The 24895-nt window shown below is 40.4% G+C and overlaps 1 protein-coding gene and 1 pseudogene across 1 annotated transcript in view; one reads left to right on the top strand and one right to left on the bottom strand.

Annotated features, from left to right (window-relative positions):
* LOC148876246 (exocyst complex component SEC5A-like) overlaps positions 1–24895 on the bottom strand; it is a 167743-nt gene that overhangs the window by 12947 nt on the left and 129901 nt on the right. The window contains exons 17-19 of the mRNA XM_088966427.1: positions 24009–24086; positions 23835–23891; positions 5880–6029 (exon numbers count right to left, since the gene is read on the bottom strand). Coding sequence (XP_088822553.1) covers positions 5880–6029; positions 23835–23891; positions 24009–24086 — 285 coding nt within the window. The remainder of the gene's footprint in view (positions 1–5879; positions 6030–23834; positions 23892–24008; positions 24087–24895) is intronic.
* Positions 2658–4636, top strand: LOC148876247 (NADH dehydrogenase [ubiquinone] flavoprotein 1, mitochondrial pseudogene; annotated as a pseudogene).

Below are 24895 nucleotides of genomic sequence, written 5' to 3'. Positions count from 1 at the left end.
GTCAACTCGGAAGAGCAACTTGCAGATATCTTCACCAAAGGTCTTCATCATGTGCGGCACAAAGATTTGTGTGACAAGTTGGGCATGATTGACATCTATGCTCCAACTTGAGGGGGAATGTTGGAATAATGTTAGAATAACTTAGTTGCAGTTGTTAGGGCCTGCTTGTCCAAATTAAAGTGTTTTTTATTTCGTTTTTTATTTCTATTATGCCTGTTATTGTACTCAGGGGCACAAGGGTCTTTTCCCTTGTTATTTTCTGTCGCCCTATATATATTAAATAAACACTGGCGCCGCCAGTACTGTTGCATTGCAAACCCTCTCTTTTCTCCTCTCTTCTCTTCTCTTCTCTTCTCTTCTCTCCTCTTTCACCTATCTCTGGTCGGCTACACTGTCAAGAGTGTGTAAACTAAGGAAAGCATTATATGGTTTGAAGCAGTCTCCCCGGGCATGGTTCGAGAGACTTTGTATGGCCATGAAGAAAGTGAGATACACTCAGAGTGGTGCAGATCATACCTTGTTTACAAGGAGACTAAATAGCAAGCTTACGACACTCATTGTTTATGTGGATGATATGGTGATTACCGGGAATGACTTGGAAGAGATAAAAAGACTAAAGGAGTTCCTAGCTTCAGAATTTGAGATAAAAAACTTGGGAAATCTGAGATATTTTCTTGGGATTGAAGTTGCTAGATCAAGAGAAGGAATCTACATATGTCAGCGGAAATATGTGCTAGATCTCCTAGAGGAAACAAGCATGATGGGATGTAGGCCAGCAGACACTCCAATAGAACAGAACCATGGCCTACAAAAATCAATGGGTGAGGACTACTGTGATAGAGAGAGAGACAAAAAATTAGTAGGAAAGCTGATATACTTATCCCTTACTCGGCCAGATATTGCCTATGCAGTGCATGTTGTCAGTCAATTCATGCAATCACCAAAGATCCCTCACATGAGAGCAGTTGAAAGAATTCTCAGGTACTTGACAACTTTCCTAGGGAAGGGAATTCTATTAAGAAAAAACAGTAAACTTGAAATTGAAGCCTACACTAATGCAGATTGGGCTGGGTCTGTTGGAGACAGAAAATCAACATCAAGTTACTGTACATTTGTGGGAGGAAACCTGGTCACATGGCGCAGTAAGAAGCAGAATGTAGTGGCTAGATCAAGTGCAGAAGCAGAATATCGAGCTATGGCCCACGGGGTTGCTGAACTCTTATGGCTCAGAACTCTTCTTAATGAGCTTGGCATTAAGGCTGAAGGTCCTCCCAGGCTGTATTGTGACAATAAAGCTGCCATCAACATTGCCAACAATCCCGTGCAGCATGACAGGACAAAACATATTGAGATTGATCGACACTTTGTTAGAGAGAGAATTGTCTCGGGAGAACTCTGTGTGCCTTATACTCCATCTGAGATGCAAATTGCAAATATATTGACTAATAGGCTGGCAATAGCAAAGTTCAGGGACATACTTGGCAAGCTAAACATGATTGATATCCATACTTAGCTTGAGGGGGAGTGTTGGATTGAAGTCTCTTTATGTATGAGTGTTCAGCTGATAAGAGTTCTTATTTGCCTATACTTAAGTTTAAGTTATCCTGTACTGGGCCTGTGTTAATGGGCCTAAGCCTGTTTAATGTTTTAAGTTGTCTGGGTGTCCCATCACTAATCAGGGGCGTTCCAGTATTTCCATGTATCATTGTACTACATTCTAATATAAATAACAGTATTGTCGACTGAGCTATTCAGTTCGACATTCACAGTATTTCAGAGGTCTTCTTCTCTTCTCTACTACTTCGAATACAACTCCTAAGCTCACACCTATGACGTTATGAGTTTTCTTTGGTTCTAAAGCAATCAAGAGTTGTATCTAGTCAATTTTTTACTCTAAATTGAAGTGTGTAAAAGAACATCCTAGACCTTTCTGTTAACTCTATTAATAGTTGTTCTTATTTGATATTTAGATCAAAATTAAAGATTTTTTTAAGTTACCTACAGGTAAGAGAGTGATCTTCTATTTCTCACTGTTTTTTTCTTTCTTTATTTCTAAACATACAATCTGTTTCACTTTGTTCTCTTTATCTTCTCTATTTCAGATGTAAACCTCTTTCATAGTTAAGATCCTTAGTTCCCTTCTCACCACATGAAGATGGTAGAACTTTTCTAGGGCTGTGATAGGCCCCCAGTTAACCTTACGAATGCCAGGAAGAGGAAAGGTCAACAATCAGCTAAGGAGGGGAAATAATTGAACATGGGGGCAATTATAGCTGCAGGGAATAAGAAGAGTCTTGGGGCATTTATAGCTATGTCAGTTATGAATAAGAAGAGTGTTGGGCATTCATAACTAGGCCAGTTGGGCATTTAGAGGGGGAGGGGGGGGGGGGAGTCAGTTATGCTGTCAGAAGAATATAAGAAGGGTCTTTGGGGGATGGGGAAGGCAGGCTTTGGTTGAGTGCAGAATACTGTGAATGATTGGGAGAGCCGGCGGTCTCTCGAAGAACCGACCAACTGTTACTGTTCTTCTTTTCTTCTGAATGAATACCAGTTTCTTTATTGATATTCGAGTTGTGTGAATTTTGCTGTGAGTCTAAGAATTGTGTGTAAAGTTTCTGGGACCTAACAGTGGTATCAGAGCTCATCTTTCCTCGGCCATGGTGACAGTTAAGGAAGTGGCATCGCAGGTGGAGGGTTTCGAAGAACGCTTGACTTCTCTGCATTCTGAATTTCGTGTGGAGATGGATGGCTTACGCAATGAGATTCAGCGACTCAATCCAGAAAAGGTAGCGGCTGGACTTTCGAAGATCTCGTCTCTGGAAAGCTCGGTACAATCTCTGGAAGGAGGCGTTCAAGATCTGGTGAGACGTTTTGATCTATTGCTTCAGCAACAGGCCTATTCAGCTCCTTTGTCCACGACTGACATTGCTCCTCCTTTAGTCGCATCGAGTCGTGCGGCTGACAAAGGGAAGAGTGCGGCATTTTCGACGTCTTCCTCGATGCCGGAGCCGGAACATACTCCTGATTCACTTCCTCGGAAGTTGGAGTTACCTATTTTTAATGGGGAAAATCCAAACGGCTGGCTTTTTCGTGCGGAGCACTATTTTGAGATTAATGGATTGCTTCCGACAGAACGTTTGCGAGCTGCAGTTGTCTGTCTAGAGGGCGATGCATTGGCGAGGTATTACCTGGAAGTTGGTCGGCGACCTTTTCGTGGTTGGACAGAATTCAAAGAGCTTCTCCTTGAACGTTTTCGATCAACTCAGGGGGGTAATTTACGGGAGCAACTCTTCTCGTTACATCAGTCTTCTACTGTTAAGGGATATCATCGCCAATTCAAGGTGCTCTCCGCTCCCTTACGTGACCTGCCGGAATCAGTCCTTGAAGCAGCATTTGTTAATGGGTTGCACGACCCTTTCCTGAACGGTGCCATGAAGCGGGGTGACTGGTATAGAACCAAAGACTTGGTACCTAAGGGCTCTGATTGGATTGTCAATGAAATGAAGAAATCTGGTCTTCGAGGCCGTGGTGGAGCTGGTTTTCCATCTGGCCTGAAGTGGTCTTTCATGCCAAAAGTATCTGATGGCCGTCCTTATCTTATTGTCAATGCTGATGAGAGTGAGCCAAGAACATGTAAGGACAGAGAAATTATGTGCCATGACCCACATAAACTACTAGAGGGTTGCTTGATTGCAAGGGTTGGTATGCGGGCCACTGCTGCTTATATCTACATAAGGGGAGAGTATGTAAATGAGCGGAAAAACCTTGAGAAAGCAAGGAGGGAAGCTTAAAAAGCTGGACTTTTGGGAAAAAATGCATGTGGACCTGGATATGATTTTGATGTTCATATTCACTATGGAGCTGATGCTGACATTTGTGGAGAAGATACAGCGTTGTTGGAAAGCCTTGAAGGAAAACCAAGGTTGAAGCCTCCCTTTCCAGCTAATGAAGGGCTATACGGATGTCCAACAACTGTTACAAATGTTGAAACTATGGTTTTTTCCCCCACCATTTTAAGGCGTGGTCCTGATTGGTTTGCTAGTTTCGGCAGGAAGAACAATTCTGGGACAAAGCTATTCTGTGTCTCCGGCCACGTGAATAAGCCTTGTACAGTTGAAGGGGAGATGAGTATTCCATTGAAGGAGCTGATAGAGGCACTGTGGAGGAGTTAGAGGTGGATGGGATAATTTGCTTACAGTGATACCAGGGGGTTCTTTTGTTCCACTGATTCCAAAGCATATATGTGATGATGTGTTGATGGATTATGATGCACTTAAGGCTGTCCAAACGGGTTTAGGGACAGTTGCTGTAATTGTGATGGACAAATCAACTGATATTGTGGATGCAATTGCTAGGCTCTCTTACTTCTATAAGCATGAAAGTTGTGGGCAGTGCACACCATGCAGGGAGGGGACAGGATGGCTGTGGATGATCATGGAGAGGCTGAAGGTTGGAAACGCGAAGCTGGAGGAAATAGACATGCTTCAAGAGGTGACAAAGTAGACACACCATCTGTGCATTGGGCGATGTTGCTGCTCGGCCTGTGCAGGGACATATCAGTGCGCGGTGTGCGTCCATCCACTATGCCTGGAGTTACTGGTTTGGAAGTGCTTATTCATTGGCAGGACCTGCCTGATTTTGAAAATTCTTGGGAGCCTTTTGACTTACTTCGAGACCAATTTCCTCATTTTAACCTTGAGGACAAGGTTAGACTTTGGGCAGCGGGTAATGATAGGCCCCCAGTTAACCTTACGTATGCCAGTTATAATTGAACACATGGGGGCAGTTATAGCTGCAGGGAATAAGAAGAGTCTTGGGGCATTTATAGCTATGTCAGTTATGAATAAGAGTGTTGGGCATTTATAACTAGGCCAGTTGAGCATTTAGGGGGGGGGGGGAAGTCAGTTATGCTGTCAGAAGAATATAAGAAGGGTTTTTGGGGGATGGGGAAGGCAGGCTTTGGTTGAGTGCAGAATACTGTGAGTGATTGGGAGAGCCGGTGGTCTCTCGAAGAACCGACCAACTGTTACTGTTCTTCTTTTCTTCTTCTGAATACCATTTTCTTTGTTGATATTCGAGTTGTGTGAATTCTGCTGTGAGTCTGAGAATTGTGTAAAGTTTCTGGGACCTAACAGGCTGCAAATGGATTGGATCAAATTGGATATACCTAGAACAGAATTTGATTCATTAACATTTGGATACAAATTGAATTTGTATTTTAATAAGATACTGAGTAGCATTAACAAAATAAATTACAATGGTCAAAATATAATATATATTATAAATAAAATGAGCTAAAATTTTCCTTGATATTGTATATAATGAACAAAATGAATTGAAAATGTCTAGTACGAAACTTGAACCTATGACTCTTTAGTAAAAATACAAAAATGCATTTAAGCTAATTTTATTAACAGATACAGTATAAATCTTAAGTGTGTGTATATATAACTTTTTTACCAAAAAAGTGTGTGTGTGTGTTTGTGTGTGTCTGTGTGTGTGTGTGTGTGTGTGTGTGTGTGTGTGAACCCTTAATTGGATCTTAGAATTCGAATTTGGACAGATGTATATCCTTCCCATCCTACATTAGGGAGGGGGAGGGTTGTGGCAGCACAAGTTGAATTCACAATTTGGCAGGTTCCAGAAAGGTTAGCCCCTCAAAGATTTTTTCTAATCTAAATTAATTAAAAGCATGCAAATTATCTGCTAATCTCCTGATTTGACATGGCTCAATTTTTTAAGCTAACAGCAGATGACAGAGTAGCAGACACATGAAGCCCTTTCCATCCATCTTTTCCATTTCCTTGCTAACCCACACATAACCTTAAAGTGTTTTTTCCCGAGGAAAAAAGAATGTTCCAACAATGGGGATTACTCACCTCAAGCATAAGCTGACAAAAACCATTTGCATCCAATGACTTGAGATCTTTTGATTTGTTCTCATGGAAAAGGCTGAGGAAAGTATCTATTAGGCCTTCTACAAGGACACCTAGTGTCTTGTCCAGCAAGGGCTTAGCCCCAGTAAAAACCTGCAGCAGAAAATTACTTTACACTCATAACCATAATTTTTCAAAGCAACTTCAAAAAACTGTATGTCCCTTTGATTAGATGCCTAGATGGTTACATGACACACCCAAACATTAAATATTTGCACAATCCATTTGATAATTATACACATGAAAACTGTACATATTTGAAAAAGAAGAGATTTTTTTCTTTCACATAGCAATAACATGACATATGAGAGAATACTAGTAAGGAAACAAGGCACACCAAAAAATGTAAGAAAGAAAAAAAGAAAAAACATTATGCTCCAATAACATGCTTAGCATACCCACCCATATCAACATTGTTGGTTCGGCTGTCTTAGTTTGTATGTTTATCTTTGTTAGGTCTTAAGTCATTAGTTATTGGGCCTTAGTTACTGGGGCCTAATCTTATTTAGTGTTTATTTTGACTAGGTGTCCCTTCACTAATCAGGGGCATTCTTGTCCATTTATGTAACATTATGTAATGTCCTTATATATAATAAATTAGGGCTGGCCGAACACATTACTGCCGCCCATTTCATTTCTGTTCTTCTTCTTCCTCTTCTTCTCTCATTCGGCAGCCCTATTTCAGCAAACATGGTATTAGAGCACTGATCTTTTGACTGGTTACAGCAGCCGCATCTTCTTCTGCTCGCAGGTAACTCTCCCATCTTTCTTGTTGGTTGCTGCAAAGAAACCCTAGGGTTGGTCGTAGAACACAGCTAGACCTACATCTAGGGTTTCCCTTGGTTGTAGGGCCGAAGGGGAGTTAGACCCAGAGGCTGATGCCCTAATAGACACAGTACAGCAGACTGTAGCCACTCGGCTAAGATAGATCTATGTAGAACAGATCTAGGCGGAAGGACTGAACTCAGCAGTCCTAGAACTGTTCGTGGGTGAGGTTATAACCTGCGATAGCAGTGCTTAGCACACAGTAGAAGCCAACACAGCAAGTTGCAGTGTAGTACTCGGTGACAGCAGTAATTTGGGCACAGTGTGCAGTGTTTCAGCTCTGTGTCTGGTTCTCAGGACTGAGTTTACAGTGCAGCAAGTTCTGTAAGTGTGAAACAGTTCTCTGTACATTGCGGTTATAGTCTTGACACTTACAAGTAAGTGAAGATGTCTTCAATATCCGGGGAAGTGTCTTCTAGAGATGCTAGGGCTTGTGGGAGGTCTCCTAATCTGGAGAATCCGAATCTGCACAGCCTACAGATCACAAGTGTGTTGTTGGATGAGTACAACTTCAGGGAATGGTCTGTCTCAGCCATGCTTTTCATCACATCCCGTGAACTCACTGGTTACTTAGACGGGCAGAAGAAGGAACCAGAAGTGGGAAGTGCTGAATATAGAACTTGGCGCAAAGAGAATGCTACAGTTATGTCCTGGCTACTTGCCTCAATGACTCCAAGAGTAGCCAGGACTGTTCAACATTTTTCCACGGCTGCCAAAATATGGGAAAAGGTTTCTAAAACCTATGGGCAGAAAAAGAATAATGCCAGAGTTTACAGACTGAATCAAGATATTGCTGCCTTGAGGCAAGGAGATATGAGTGTTGCAACATATTTGCTACACTAGAAGGACTATGGGAAGAGTTAGATCACCACCTTATCATTGATTGGGAGAGTGCCGGAGACAAAGAAAAGCATGACAAACAAATTGAAGAGGGTAGAGCATTTAAGTTTCTAGCTGGCCTAGATCCTATATATGAGAGCATAAGATCCCAAATTCTGGGAAGGGATGAAATGCCAGACTTACATCATGTTTACTACCTTGTGAGGAATGAAAAGGTGAGAAGAAAAGAGATGCAGGTTAATACTCAAACAAAACTAGCTGAACAGTCTGTGGAGCATTCGGCCCTAATCTCTACAAATCAGAGGGGAAACAAGTACTCTGACAAGAGACATCTAAAGTGCACCCACTGTGGAGGGGAAAGGCATGTGAAAGAGACTTGTTGGGTTCTCCATCCGCATCTGAAGCCAGCTACATTAAGGAAAGATAAGAAGCATCAAAAGGGTCAATCTGCAAGTGTGAATTTGGCTATGGGTCAAAGTGATGATGGTTCAAAACACACATCTACAGTTACTTCCTCTTCCATGGGACAAACTTCTAATTCCCCTCGAACCGGGTCCTTGGGTTTTACTGCCGATGACGTATAGGTACTTAGCCGGGCCCTAGCCCGTCTAAGGACCAATTCTCTTCCATCCTCCTCCCTTGCCAGATCAGGTATTGTCTCTGCCTTTAGTGCAACTAGTTCTATTGATCCTGCCTCTTGGATTATTGATTCTGGTGCAACTGACCACATGACACACATGTCATCTCTATTTTCTTCCTATCATTTAATGTCTGGCCAAGATAAAATGAGGGCTGCTGATGGTTCTCTCTCTACCATCTCTGGGAAGGGAGTGGTTGACCTAAGCAAGGACCTCTCACTAAAATCTGTCTTGCATGTTCCCAATCTTTCTTCAAATCTCTTATCTGTTTCAAAGCTTACCAAAAATTTGAATTGTAGCATAACCTTTTTTCCTACTCATTGTGTCTTTCAGGACAGATTGACGAAGAGAACGATTGGGAGCGGTCATGAGTGTGGAGGTCTCTACTACCTTGATGTAGACATTAGTTCGGCCTTGCAAACATCTGCTACTTGTAGTCAGTCCAATGTGGAGTCAATAGCTAGGTTACATCTATGGCATGCTAGGCTAGGTCATTTACCTTTTTCATCATTGGAAGTGTTGTTTCCAGAATTATTCAAAGGTGTTTCAAGTCAAGAGTTAGTTTGTGAAGTCTGTCAACTATCAAAGCAGTGTAGAACTGTTTATTCAACTTCAAGTAATGAAATTCGAGCTTCTTTTGACTTAGTCCACTCTGATGTTTGGGGTCCTTCTCCCATAATTTCTGTTGATGGCTTTCGATACTTTATCAGTTTTATTGATCACAATTCTCGATGCACATGGATCTACTTATTAAAAGCACGAGAAGAAGTGCCACGGGTAACCATGACATTTTGCAAAATGATTGAAACACAATTTGGTACGAAGGTCAAACAATTCAGGTCAGATAATGCTGCATAATACTTTGAAAGGTCCTTGAATCTGTTTATGGAGGATGCTGGAATGATTCATCAATCATCTTGTGCTAGTACCCCCCAACAGAATGGGGTTGCTGAGCGCAAGAATAGGCACCTATTGGAGACTGCTCGAGCCTTACTATTTCAGCACAAAGTTCCAAAAAGCTATTGGTCTCAAGCAATCCTTACTGCATCATATCTGATAAATCGAATGTCATCCAAGGTATTGGGGATGAAAACTCCTTTCTCTGTTCTTTGCCCTCATCTTCCTGACTTTTTCTCTTCCACCGAGAGTCTTTGGTTGTGTATGCTTTATACACGTCAAGGATCCGAAGAAGACCAAATTGGATCCTAGGGCTACAAAGGGATTCTTTTTGGGGTACTCCCCTATTCAAAAGGGATACAAGTGTTATGATCCAGTCACCAAGAAAAAATATGTCACAAAGGATGTGGTATTCTTTGAGTCTCAATCCTATTTTCACTCTTCCCAGAATCCTCTTCAGGGGTAGACTAGTGGGATGGAAGAGGATTCTTCTGTTCCCCCATTCTTTGTACCTCTCTCGACCTCAGGTCTTCCATCTTCTCCTCCTGATCCACCTAGTTGTGGTATCCCGGGTGAATCTAGTGAGACTCCCATTGTACCAGCTACTACTAGTGATGTTGCAAATATTACTGAAGACTCCAACAGGCTGCAAAGAGATATCAGAATCACCTACAACAGAAGGAAGAAGGGTCCTCTAACTCATGACAGCAACCAATTGGACTCGGATCAACCCCAATTGGACTCGGATCAACCTGTCTCAGAAACTCAAGGTAATCCTATCAGTTCCTCTGACTTAGATCTTCCTATTGCCCTTCGTAAATCTACTCGTTCTTGTACTATCAAATACCCCATTGCTGATTTTGTGTCTCACTCACAGTTGTCTCCTCGTTATTGTTCTTTTGTGTCTGCTCTATCTTCTGTGCATGTTCCTACCAGGTATATTGAGGCAGTATCTGACCCAAAATGGAAAGAGGCTATGGATGAAGAAATGAAAGCCTTAATGAAAGCAAGGACTTGGGAATTAGTGGATCTACCAGAGGGTAAAGGCACTGTTGGATGCAAATGGGTGTTCACTGTGAAGCACAGGGAGGACGGGTCCATTGAGAGGTACAAGGCTAGACTGGTAGCAAAAGGGTTTACCCAAAAAGAAGGGATTGATTACAAAGAAACTTTTGCTCCGGTGGCAAAACTCAACACAATCCGAGTTCTATTATCATTAGCTGCAAATTTCTCATGGGAGCTACATAAGTTGGACATGAAGAATGCTTTCTTGAATGGCGACCTGCATGAAGAGGTGTTCATGGATCCTCCACCAGGTTATGTTTTTGGCAAGAAGGTATGTAGACTGAGAAAGGCCCTATACGGCCTTAAGCAGTCCCCTCGAGCTTGGTTTGAGAAGCTATGTGGAGTCATGAAGAAAGGGGGTTACACTCAAAGTGAAGCAGATCCTACCCTATTCATAAGGAAGAGAAATGGCAAACTTACGACACTTATGTCTATGTGGATGATATGATAATTACAGGGGATGATCAGGAAGAGATTAAAAGACTAAAGGAGTTTTTGGTTACTGAATTTGAGATCAAAGATCTGGGCCAACTAAGATACTTTCTTGGGATTGAAGTTGCGAGATCCAAAGAGGGCATCTATATATGTCAGCGGAAATACATCCTTGATCTTCTTCAAGAGACAGGCATGATGGGGTGTAGGCTAGCCGATACTCCAATAGAATAGAATCATGGTCTACAGGTGTCAGTAGGAGAGGATTACCTTGATAAGGAAAGATACCAAAAGCTGGTGGGGAAGTTGATTTACCTGTCCCTTACTCGCCCTGACATTGCTTATGCTGTACATGTTGTCAGCCAGTTCATGCACACTCCTAAGATCCCTCACATGAAAGTTGTGGAAAGGATCCTCAGATATTTTTGGTCTTGCCCGGGGAAAGGGATTCTGTTAAGGAAAAACAGTAAAATTGAAGTTGAAGGATATACTGATGCAGATTGGGCTGGCTCTATTGGGGACAGGAAGTCTACTTCTGGGTACAGTACCTTTGTTGGAGGAAATTTAGTTACATGGAGGAGTAAAAAACAGAATGTGGTTGCAAGATCTAGTGCAGAGGCCGAGTACCGAGCTATGGCTCACGGTGTTGCTGAACTCTTATGGTTGAAGATCCTGCTTGGTGAACTTGGAATAAAGATTGAGTGCCATCTCAGGTTGTACTGTGACAACAAGGCAGCCATCAACATTGCAAATAACCCAGTGCAACATGATAGAACAAAACATATTGAGATAGATCGTCACTTTGTTAGAGAAAGAATTGTCTCAGGAGAACTCTGCATTCTTTATACTCCCTCCGAGATGCAGATTGCAGATGTTCTGACTAAAGGGCTAGCTACAGTGAAATTCGTGGACTTACTTGGCAAGCTAAACATGATTGACATCCATGCTTAGCTTGAGGGGGAGTGTTGGTTCAACTGTCTTAGTTTGTATGTTTATCTTTGTTAGGTCTTAAGTCATTGGTTATTGGGCCTTAGTTACTGGGCCTAATCTTATTTAGTGTTTATTTTGACTAGGTGTCCCATCACTAATCAGGGGGCATTCTTGTCCATTTATGTAACATTATGTAATGTCTTTATATATAATAGATTAGGGTTGGCCGAACACATTACTGTCGCCCATTTCATTTCTGTTCTTCTTCTTCCTCTTCTTCTCTCACTCGGCAGCCCTATTTCAGCAAACAAACATCATAAGATGCCAACAGACTTGACATTGCTTAGATACTCTGATGGATGGGGTTAGCCATAAAATTAAGGCTTGAGAACTCTTTTTTCCATGCATTTTCAACTTTAATACAAGGAAAAATGCATCAAAGGCAAAAATCCATTATTGTGTCCCTTGATCGAAAGGTTAGTTTGCATTCTACAAGCCTTCCCCCCCCCCCTTCTTCTCTCTCTTACTCTCCCCTTTCTTTTCTCTTTTCTCTCTTTTAATCATTATATAAGGTATTTATGCATGTTGCTGATTTAGCTCCTGTTTGCAATACCTTTTTGTTTTTTCTTTTAGTTTTAATAAACAAAATATTTTAGATGGTTTTAACAAAATTTTAATGATATATCAGCAAGAGGGGGGGAAAATATTCCAGGATGGTTTCGTATCACACCAAGATATTTTCCAATATATTGGTGATATTACAAACCGTGGTAATATAATACAAAATATACAACACTTGGCAAAATGGCAAGTAAAAAGAACAAATTACAAACATAAACAACCTCCAAGTAATCTTTTCCAATTGCTACAATATTATTGAGATCTCAGAAAAATAGCTCAAGAATTATGAAATTATGAAAATTTGTGTTGGAAATGAGAATGATCTAATGTCTGTTGCAAAATAAACAACAACATTACATGGTTGGAATTTGGGTTTAGGTAAATGAGGCTAGCCTAAAACTAAAATAGTGGTGCCTGGAACATCTATTTCTAGTCCATTTTTTTAACAAGTTCATAAAAAATAAAATTTATGGTTACCAATCCAAAAAATATTACAAGCTCATTTTTTTATATAATAAACAAAATAAGGAGATGCACAAACACATGCACATTGTTACACTCTCCTGCTCCACCTCAGCCCCATATTCCCACCTTCTGTATGAGTTTTGCCTGAGAGTCGCCATCCAAACTTTTCAGTTGTTTATTTCAAAAATGCCTGGAAGGGTGTTATATTGACCACATAAAAAATGTTTTTTTTATAGAATACATTCCATTGATAAAAGATGTGGTAGGAACACAAGCACTCCTTATGAGCCCCAAATTAAGTTATTGTGTGGGGGGTTTCCTGGATTGGCTGGGGAAACTCACTTAATGAACCAACTAGAAAACCCATTCCCTACAATGTACACATACAATTATCATATTGCAGTTGCTTGTGACACCTTGTCAGCTAAGAGCCTAGGCAACTATTGCTTACAATACCCAGGCAACACTTGTCTAGCCCTGCTTGGAGTGCATTATTGACATGGTTGTTATAACAGCTGTAAATGCTTATTTGAGAAAACAAGTTGATAGTTGGGCAAGAGTTGAGAGAGCTCCAACACCAGGGAGGGCAATTCCACTTTCCCACAAATTGGCCTTGCAACTTGTAACATAATCAATAAAATGGCCAATCCACAGTTCATGGAAGCAGAGCTTACCCATCATCCCTTAGAGAGGAATGAAAATCCAGAATTGTTTTTAATTTGCATAGGCACTATCAATGAGAATTTCTAGATTCTAGCCATCAATTTGAAAACATCATAACTGTTGTGAGAGGTGTTTTTGAAATGTGTCAAAGATGCAGGGGTTTCTTGTAAGTTCTTTTACTTCAGGGACTACCCGGTAAATATTTTATTTAATAATATGATTGAGTACAGTGGGCGCTGCCACTTGCCCATGAGATTCCTTTCTCTATGTTTGACTTCTCTCTTCTCTTCTCTTTTCCTCCATTAAGGCTTTCTTAATAGATTACATGGTATCAGAGCATTAATCTGTTATAGAAAACCCTAGTTTTTCTTCTTCTTCCTTCTTTTTCCCTCATCTGAACACTCCTCTTTATTTTGGAGCAGCCCAAGCCTATAGAGGACTGACCTGATCACTTTTTGCTCCCATTCCCTCCTTATTTCTTGGTTGTAAGACCAATTATTTTGTTGCTCAAGTGATTGCAGCATGTAGGAGACTTCTTCAGATCATTGAAAGGAAGATTTTCTACTGTGATTGATCTGAATTGTGTATGAGAGGCTGATGCAAGTCTGTTATGGTTTGATAAGGTGTTGGAAGTATCCTGTTTTTATCTCAGTTTACAAGGAATCCTGCCAACTGTTTTCTGTTTGTTTTCTGGGTTCTAAACTCAAAGTTGAAGGGATGTTTTGCAAGGTTGGCTAGGTTGTGTTTGTGGAATGGACTGCTGTGAAAATATGAGTATGACGTAGGTGTTGCAGTTTACTGGTAAGTGTGTTGTCTTTCTGTCTTTTCCTCTTGGATCAACTGTTGCAGTGTTTGGTTTGCGTTTCCCTTTCGGTTGTCACAGTCATGTGACTGTGTGGGATGGAAGGGCTTGTTTCTTGTTTCTTGAAGCTGCTGTCCACATAGTAGTATTGTGTTCCAGCAATGTCTTCAGAGGGTACTGCAACTAACTCTTCTAGAAGGTCCGATGTGGAACTGGAATGGACAGCGTAGGGTTTCCAGTGTCTCTTGTTCTTTTTGATGGATTGAACTACTTGGAGTGGTCTAAGGGTGTGAAGATGTTTGTTGGGGCAAGGGAAAATCTAGGGTACCGAACTGGGAAGACTACAAAGCCTACAAATGAAGGGGTTGAATATGATAAGTGGAAACAAGATAAACACCTGATTATGTCGTGGTTGGCATCTTCAATTTAGCCTGCTCTCAGGAAAAACTTTATGCGGGCTAAAGTGGCCAAGGTGATATGAGACCAAGCAAAGTCAACTTATTAGGAACAACGACACTATGCTCAAATTTACCAACTTCAAGTTGAGTCATCAGCCTCAAAACAAGGTGAAAAGTCCCTAGCAGCATATTACTCAGCTCTTAGTTCTATGTGGAAGGAGTTGGATCATTACAAGACTATTGTTTGGAAGAGTGATTAGGATGCATCAGCATATAGGAAGTTATTCTCTCAAGAAAGGGTGTTTACTTTCTTGGCAGGTTAGAATCCAGTGTATGAACCGATTGGGGTTCAAATTTTAGGTGGTAAAGAGCTTTCGAACCTTGAAGAATATTTTGCTCTAGTTCAGTATGAAGAAACTAGGAGGGCAGCTATGAATCCCATTGAGGGGGAGCAGATTGCTTTATTGTCTGAGGGTGAAAATAAAAAAGGGGAGGTACAGAACAAGGAATGAGGTAACAAGGATAAGTTATGGTGCAATCATTGCAAGAGATCCAGTCAACAAAAGAGTTTTGTTGGGACTTACATGACCTAAGAAGATTCAGGGGTAGCAGAATAGGGGATCCAATGCAACTAATATTGCTTCCTCCACACCCCAGCCAGGATGACCAAAAACTATCAACTCAGGGTAACACTTCTCCAGTTCAGCTAGTGGCATCTGTACCTAAGGAAGATCTTCTGAGTACTGTGTGATCAGATTGAGCAGTTTGGGTGTATCCTTAGGCTAATGGAGGAAACATCTATTACTCCCTCCATTTCTTATGTAGTGAATTCAAGTAACCAAGTCCATGCCCTCCATGTTTCATCCTCCCCTTCTCAGTCACCTTGGATCATTGATTCAGGGGCCACAAACTATATTTTTTTTGAAGGGTACGAGGAAATTTTATTAAATTTAAAAAAGTAGTACATCTCAACATGATGGCTGTCAAGTTGACAAACCAAATACAGATCAGATCAAACTGAAAAAAAAAAATCAAAACTACAAGGATTCAGCTCCAAAGTGCCCCAGAAATTCTCTAACAGATCAAATTCGTTCACTTGGTCAAACTCTGGAAGGCTGAGAACCCAAGCTGAAACCAGATTACCCGCTCCTGCTATCAAACACTCGATGCTTTTATTTTTGTCCTCAAACACTCTTCTGTTTCTTTCTTTCCAATGGACCAGCATACTGCAAATGGGATGCAACTCCATAGGATTTTAGCTTTCTTACTTCCTCTGATTTTTGGCCATTTGGAGAAAATCTATGCTGGAACTGAAGGGATAAATACATTCTCTCCAAACAGGAAAGAGAAGAACTTCCAGATAAAATCTGCCATACTACATGAGAAGAAGAGATGAAGAACTGTTTCTTCCTCCTGATTACACCACAAGTGCAACCATTGCAAGAGATCCAGTCAACAAAAGAGTTTTGTTGGGACGTACATGGTAAGCCTAAGAAGATTCAGGGGTAGCAGAATAGGAGATCTAATGCAGCTAATATTACTGGCATTCCTTCACTTTTTTCATCTTATTGTGTTTTATATGGTAAGAATAAGCTTAAATTTGCTGATGGATCCTTGTCTTCTATTGTGGGTCAGGATGTTGTTTCCCTTCCCATTGGCCTTTGTTTATCTGATGCTTACCATGTTCCCAAAATGCCATTAAATCTTCTTTCTATTAGTTGTATAACAGTCTTTGAATTATTCAGCAACCTTTTTCTTGATTATTATGTTTTCCAGGATTTGGTTTCAGGGAGAATGATTGGTAGAGGACGTATGATAGATGGTCTCTACATTTTGGATTTTGTCAGTTCAAATTCTTTGAAGGAACTAGTTTTTTGAGTCAGAGTCAGCACAAGGATCATTATAATAAAGACCAGATTTAACTCTGGCATTGTCGTCTTCATCATTTATCCATTCCTTTTGTGAAGGTCTTGTTTTCGCATTTGTTTAAGTTTCTTTCTCTTCATTAGAGTGTCCTAGATGACAACTGAGTAAATATTGTAAAAATTCATATCCCTCTATTAATAAAAGAACTGATTTTCCTTTTCACATTGTGTATTTTGATGTTTGGGGCCCTTACAATGTTGCGGCTGAAGGTGGTTATAGATATTTTATTGATGACCATCTCATGGTGTTTACACAATTTCATGTTGATACCTAGATTGCTCACCTAGATAATGAAAAGGAGTATTTCACTAATGATGACAATGTTTACTTTCAACATAATGGGGTATTACATTAGAGTTCTTGTCACACCTCAACAAAATGGTGTTGTAGAGCAAAAGAATAGGCACTTACTATAGGTGGCTCATAGTTTACTTTTGAAAATGAATCTTCCAAAGTGTTTTTGGGCTGATGCTGTTCTTACTACAACATACCTTGTTGTCAGTTGTTTATGTTTATGTATTGTTTATGTTTATGTATTCAGGTTTAGTACCATAAAGGTACTGTTGTAATTTCCTCTTTGATTACATTGTTCGGCTGTACTAGTATAAATAATAATAGATCATTCTTTCGCCCCCTAAGTTCAATAGGGGCTTTCAGTCCTCTCGGCACTCCTCTCCTCTCTCCCTCTCTTCTCTCCTCTTGTCTCTCACTTGCTCTAGCTCTTGCTCAACATGGTATCAGAGCAAGTCGTTCAGGCCTGAAGGGTGGTGTCAAGCAAACAGTAGCAGATAGTCTTTTCATCTCCCAAGGCTGTATCCATCGAATTGCTAATCAGTTGTATTCAGTTCGACCCAGAAGTTGTAGAGACTTTTCATCTTCCAGCCCAGAAGTGGTATTCATTGTCGATTCGACTGTAGAGAGGCTATCATCTGAGGTTCGTAGAGGGAGTTTTTGGCTTACAGAGAGGCTATCATCTGAAGTTAAAAGAGGCACTGTTCATTTACTGTTCGGCTGCCCTACGGATTGGCTGTTTATTGATTGACTGTTCAGCCGATTGATGGACTATTGAGGGACTGTTTTTTTTTAACAAAGTAGTTGTATTCAACTTTGTTTTGTAGTCCTTTACCCCTTCGATGGACTGTTGATGTCCTAAAACAGATTTTTGTATTGATATCAGTCATTGACTGTTCGGCTACCAGACCTGCCGATTAGGGGTGTGGTGATCTTCACCTGTTTTTTCTATTCTGTTGGAGGGTCATATGACATCTATACAACTGTAGGTCATACAGACCTGATTGTGTACTGCAACTGCAGTGTTCTCTTCTTGGATTCCTACAAGAGCGTAGGTTATACAACTGTAGGTCATACAGACCTGATTGTGTACTGCAACTGCAGTGTTCTCTTCTTGGATTCCTACAAGACCGTAGGTTATACAACTGTAGGTCATACAGACCTGATTGTGTACTACAACTGCAGTGTTCTCTTCTTGGATTCCTACAAGACCGTAGGTTATACAACTGTAGGTCATACAGACCTGATTGTGTACTGCAACTGCAGTGTTCTCTTCTTGGATTCCTACAAGACCGTAGGTTATACAGACCTGTTCCATAGGTCAGAAGGACCTGTTTCTATAATAGCCGTGTACGGAAGTACTCCTTTGGTTGCAGTTTTTTTTTTAAACCAGGAATCATGAGTAGTGAAGATTCAGCCTCATCTGAAGTTTCCTCAATGCTGAATGGAATGGGTGGGGGTGATCTATCATTTCCTATGGCTGTTGTCCCTCTTGATGGTTTAAATTACCTAGAATGGTCAAGAGGGATCAAGTTATACATCACTGCAAGAGGGAAGATAGGCTACATTAATGGGAGGATAAAAGAACCATCCTCCGGGAGTGCTGAATATGATAGATGGAATCAGGAGAACAGTATTGTTATGTCCTGGCTCTTGGTTTCCATGCAACCTCAAATCAGGAAGAATTTCATGTGGGCTGAAACTGCGAATGAAATCTGGGAACAAGCAAAGTCTACATATTCAGAATTGAGATACTATGCCAAAATTTATCAACTGCAGGCAGCATCTTCCACTTGTAGACAGGGGGAGAGGTGTTTATCGGTCTATTACTCTGACTTAACATCTGCCTGGAAGGAGTCGGATCACTACCAGAGTGTGGATTGGAAGTGTGATGAGGATGCTAAGAAGTACAAACAGATTGTCTCCCAACAAAGGGTGTTTGCATTCTTACATGGTCTGAATCCTATGTATGAATCTATCAGAGTTCAGATTCTCAGCTCTAAGGATCTCCCTTCTATTCAGGAAGTCTATACTCTTGTACAATCGGAAGAAAGCAGGAGAAATTTGATGAACAACCCTGGTGGGGATGCTGTTGTGTTAGTTGCAAAAGGGGGTGTATCTACTGGTGGGGGATCTTCTTCCCGGAAAGGAGATATCCAGAAAAAAACAGAAGATAAGAAAAAATTGTGGTGCACTCATTGCCAAAAACCCCGACACACCAAAGATACTTGTTGAGATCTTCATGGGAAACCAAAATGGGCTCAAGATCTAACTAAGAAGCATAGTTCAGAGGTGAATAAGAAGTACGGGCAGAAAAATACAAAGAAACATCACATGGCCAACATGGCTACCCGGGAGCATCAGCCTACCATTTCTACTGTGACTCAGACACATCTCACTAGACCTGACCCGAGGGAGGACATTATGAATTCCTTCCGTAACCATTTAGAGCTCTATGGTAGAGCAATTCGTCAGATGGATACTCCTCCCTCAACCTCATTTGCATCTACGTCAGGTAACCCTGCCACTGCTTTCCATGTTGCTTTTCACACCCATGACTCTCCATGGATCATTGATTCTGGAGCATCAAAACATATGACTGGTACGTCCTCTTACTTTCAAACCTATCACCCTCTTTCTGGAAGAGACAAGGTGAGACTAGCCGATGGATCATACTCTTCCATAGCTGGTCAAGGAACTCTCTCTCTTCCTCTTGGCCTTACCCTCTCTGATGTTCTTCATGTTCCGAAATTTCCCATTAATTTGTTCTCTATTAGTAGTGTTACTAATTCCTTGAATTGCTCAGTGACTTTTTTCCCTTCTCATTGTGTGATTCAGGATCTGGCCTCGGGGAGGACGATTGGTAGGGGTCGTATGGCTGATGGACTTTACATGCTAGAGAATAAGGCTGGTCTTCATGTTACAGAGTCTATGAGTCAGTCCTATAAGAAAAAAGTCTATTTATGGCATTGTCGTCTTGGTCATTTGTCTTTTGAGTCTTTGAAAGTTGTATTCCCAGAACTGTTTAAGTCAATGTCTGTCTCTGACTTTTCTTGTCAAACGTGTCAGTTGAGTAAACATTGTAGAACTCATTTTCTTCAAAGACATAGTAAATCTGAATCTCCATTTCACATTGTTCATTCTGATGTGTGGGGCCCTGTTACTTTACCATCTGAGAGTGGCTACAAGTATTTCATTACCCTCATTGATGATTATTCTAGATTTACGTGGGTATATCCGATGCGAACTAGGGAAGAAGTACCAAAAATCATTCAAGATTTCTAGTGGATGGTCTTCACTCAATTTCAAACTGAAATCCAAATTTTCCAATCAAATAATGCAAAAGAATTTTTTCATAGTGACCTCACGGAAATTTTTGCTTCGCATAGTTCCCTTCACCATAGCTCTTGTGCCCACACACCACAACAAAATGGTGTGGCCAAACGGAAGAACCGACATCTCCTTGAAGTGGCTCGAGGTTTACTACTTCATATGAATGTTCCCAAACGGTTTTGGCTTGAAGCTGTTCTTTGTTCCACTTACCTTATAAACTGTATGCCCTCTCGTCGGTTAGAGTACAAAGCCCCACATCAACTTCTCTTTCCTAAGGCTCCCCTTCTATCTATTCCTCCTCGTGTCTTTGGTTGTCGGTGTTTTGTCCAAAATCTGTCTCCCACCCGTGGGAAATTGGACTCTCGTGCTATACCTTGCATATTTCTTGGTTACTCTTTCACTCAAAAGGGCTACCGTGTTTTTGATCCTGTTTCTCGTAAATTCTATGTCTCCATGAATGGACAAAAACACGGACATTTGAAAGTTGAAGTTTATACAGATACAGATTGGGTTGAATCCCAAAGTGACAGAAAGTCTACTAGTGGCTACTGCACATTTATAGGAGGGAACCTTGTTACATGGAGAAGTAAAAAGCAAAATGTGGTAGCTAGATCTAGTGCTGAAGCTGAATATCGTGCTATGGCCCACGGGGTTGCTGAAGGCATGTGGATAAAGAATTTGTTGGGGGAGTTGGGTTTCCCAGTGACCAAACCTATAACTCTATTCTGTGATAACAAAGCAGCTATAAGCATTGCTGCCAATCCGGTGCTACATGATAGAACAAAACACATCGAAGTTGACAAGCATTTTATCAGAGAGAAAGTTATCACAGGAGAAGTGTGTACCCCCTATGTCATTTCTGAGAACCAGCTTGCAGACATCTTTACAAAGGGTTTAAACCTTTCCAGACATCATGATCTTTGTGACAAGTTGGGCATGATTGATATCTATGCTCCAACTTGAGGGGGAGTGTTGTCAGTTGTTTATGTTTATGTATTCAGGTTTAGTACCATAAGGGTACTGTTGTAATTTCCTCTTTGATTACATTGTTCGGCTGTACTAGTATAAATAATAATAGATCATTCTTTCGCCCCCTAAGATCAATAGGGGCTTTCAGTCCTCTCGGCACTCCTCTCCTCTCTCCCTCTCTTCTCTCCTCTTGTCTCTCACTTGCTCTCGCTCTTGCTCAACATACCTAATTAACCACATGCCATCACAACTATTACAATTTAAGGCCCCACATCAGTTGCTTTTCCCTTCATCACCTTTGTTCTCCATCCCTATTCGTGTTTTTGGATGTTAGTGTTGGGTGCAAAATTTGTCTCCCACTTCTGGTAAGCTCTACCCTCATGCTATCCCTTGTGTCTTCCTTGGCTACCCTTCCACTCAAAAAGGGTATAAATGCAACAACCCTGTATCAAAAAAGGTTTACATTTCTATGGATGTTTCCCATTTTTAAGTCTTGTCCTTTCTTCTCTATTTCACCTTAGGAGGAGAGTAGTAGTGAGGTGAGACATGTTATTCCTTTTCCATCTCAGCCTTCATCCTAGCAGCCTCCTCCATCTCAACAGCCTGTTTGGGATTATGTGTGTCATAATTGTCACAAAGGTCAGTTGTTAGATCAGCCACTGGATACAAGTGTGGAACCAAATGAAGTACTTCCAATGCCATCAAACTCTCATGAAGCAGATCCTCACCTTACTCATCCTTCAAGTACTTCTGAATCCTCTCCTAATGATATTAACCTTCCTATTGCTCTTCGTATGGATGTAAGGTCATGTACTAAGCACCTAATTATCCACTTTACTTTCACTATTTCATTGTCTCCTAGTTACCATGCCCTTGTTTCTACTGTTTGTAGTGTCTATATTCCTAAAAGTTTTATAGAGGCTTTGGAATTATTTGAATGGAAGAATGCTATGCCTAAGGAGATTCATGCCCTTCATAAAAATCATGCACAAGATCTTGTTAACATTCAAAAGGGAAAGAAGTCAATTGGTTGTAAATGGATGTTCATCGTAAAGCATCAGACAAATGACTATATAGAAAGGTATAAGGCAAGGTTAGTAGTTAAAGGGTTTTCTCAAATGTATAGTGTGGATTATAATGAAACCCTTGCACTAATGGCCAAGCTGAACTTAATTTGAGTTCTTTTATCTTTAGTTGTAAATTTATCATGGCCCCTTTATTAGCAAGATGTGAAGAATGCTTTTTTGAATGTTAATCTTGAAGAGGAGGTATATATGGTTCAACCTTAGGTTTCAGCTTCAAGTTAGTGAGGAGAAAGTTTGTCACTTTGTTGTTTAAAAAAATCATTATATGGGTTCAAACAATCCCTAGAGCATGGTTTGAAAGGTTCAACAAGGTAATTCAACAAGTTGGATTTGTGCAAATGTCAAGTTGATCACACATTGTTTGTAAAAAGAAGGGAAGATCTTGTTCCCATTTGGATTGTGTATGCGGATGACTGTGATTATCGAAAATTGGGAAGAAGAGATTCAGAGGTTGAAAGAATTTCTAGCTTCACAATTTGAGGTGAAGGATCTTGGCCCTCTCAAGTACTTCCTTGGTGTGGAAGTTGTTCGATCTAATAAGGGAATCTTTATTTCTCAAAGGAAGCATATTCTTGTTTTATTGAGAGATTGAAAATTTGGGGAGTAAACCAAAAGAGATCCTTATGGATTTTAATCAAAAACTTGGAAATTGTGAGGGTGAAACTCTTTTAAATGTTCAACAGTGACAACTATCAAGGACTCATTGAGAGGCTACTGTATCTGTTCATAACTCGGCCAGACATAGCACTTATAGTGAGTGTATTAAGTTAGTATATGCACTCACCTAAAAACCCTCACTATAAAGCTGCAGAGAGGGTTTTGCATTCTCTGAAGAGACACCTTGATAGAGGCTTTCTCTTCACCAAACAAGGCCATGCCAGAGTGGAGGACTATAGTAATGCTGACTGGGCTGGTTTTGTTGATGATAGAAGGTCCACCACTGGTTATTGCACATTTGTTGGGGGCAACCTGGTTACTTAGAAGAGTAAGAAGTAGACTGTAGTAGCAAAATCAAGGCAGAAGCCAAGTATAGGGCCATGTCTCAGGGATTGCCTGAACTTTTGTGGTTAAAGAATTTTCTTACAAAGTTGGGCATGCGGAATTCAGATCCAATGTCTTTATATTGTGACAAGTTAGCCATTATTATTGCTCATAATCCAGTTCCCCATGAGCGGACTAAGCACATTGAAGTTGACAAGCACTGTATTCGTGAGAAGGTTAAAAGGGGTGAAATATGTATACTATTTGTTGAATAAAAAGAGCAAGTAGCTGATGTTTTTACAAAAGGTGTGTCTACCCTCTGTCATGAAAAGCTATGTAACAAGTTGGGTATGCATGATATTTATAACCCAACTCGAGGGAGAGTGTTGTGAGAAGTGTTTCTGAAATGTGTCAATGATGCAGGGGGTTTCTTGTAATTTCTTTTACTTCAAGGACTACCCTGTAAATATTTTTATTTAACAATATAATAGGGTACAATGGGCACTGCCACTTACTCATGAGATTTCTTTCTCTATGTTTAACTTCTATCTTCTCTCGTCTCTTCTCTTCTCCTCCCTTGACTAAGACTTTATTAACAGATTACAATAACAAAAGCTTGTTGCTTAACTGTTCATCTAAAAACCATAAACATTAAGAGCATACATATAAGAGAAACCAAGTTATCAAGTTATTACTGTACGAGGCTATGGGAAAACAAAAGAATGTGCAGTGAGTACCTCTGCATGCACAGTTACAAGAGCGTGCAGTAACTCAACAGCTGCATCTCGCACACCCTGAAAAATATATCACAATTCCATGAGACTCGTCAACCAAGAGGTGCCCCAAACCAGGGCTTCGGATAGAGAAAGAGATTAAAAAACCAACTATTGAGGCTTCTACTAATTCTTTACTTTGACAGCAGGTGCTCCACTCCATTGAACTCCAGCATCCAATAGATAGTTTACTGCAGCAGTTCTGATCAAATTTGCCTGATGAAAGACACATTGAAAGCAGCACAAAAAATTCATGAAAACCATTTGATCACAAGGGATAATAAAGCATTATCTTTTGGATTCTTGACTGCATGGATAATTTCTAACATACAAATATACAAAAAAAAAAACATCAGAAGTGATGATTATTTTTTTATTGATTCACGTTGAAGGAAAATTTCCCAATATTTTTTTCCTCAAATGGAAAAAAGAGAAGCTATATGTAGATAAATTTGGTCAACTTAACCACAACTACAAGGCTGTGAATTCAATCCTAGCACTGTCCCCCAACAACCAGAAACAAAGATTTTTTTTTTTTGATAAATAACAGTAATTTCATTAAAAGATAAACTTTTTCTACAAATTTACATTCTAGTTTTATGGAACCCTTAGCCTTTTCCCCAAGTTTATGTTACAACTTTGCCCAGAACAGATGATTTCTTGTAACCCCTTTCTTAGCTAATGTATGAGCTACATAATTAGCTGATCTCTGAACCTATTACACCTTCACTGTCATAAAAGCTATTATCAACCATCCTGTTACCACCTTGAATCCCCTTCTACTTCTGTATATTCAACACCCAAACACAATGTTGATCAAAGCATATTAGTAAAATGCTAGTGCATGGACAATTCAAAGTTACTGAGGCCAAAGTAACTGAATTTATGAGCACGTAGGATGCTTTGCTCATTGAACCAGTTTAAGGACAGTTAAAAATTAGTTCAGTGGAATGTATAGAATGCTATTTTCATCATCCAAAAAACGCTAAATGTCAACCCAAATATATGTTCCAAATCAAACCTGT

Source organism: Nelumbo lutea, chromosome 1, assembly GCF_056320005.1.
Source record: "Nelumbo lutea isolate HS-2025 chromosome 1, American lotus-T2T, whole genome shotgun sequence".
Lineage (NCBI taxonomy): Eukaryota > Viridiplantae > Streptophyta > Magnoliopsida > Proteales > Nelumbonaceae > Nelumbo > Nelumbo lutea.
Note: the sequence above shows the minus strand (reverse complement) of the source record. Positions and strands in the feature narration are given on the sequence as shown.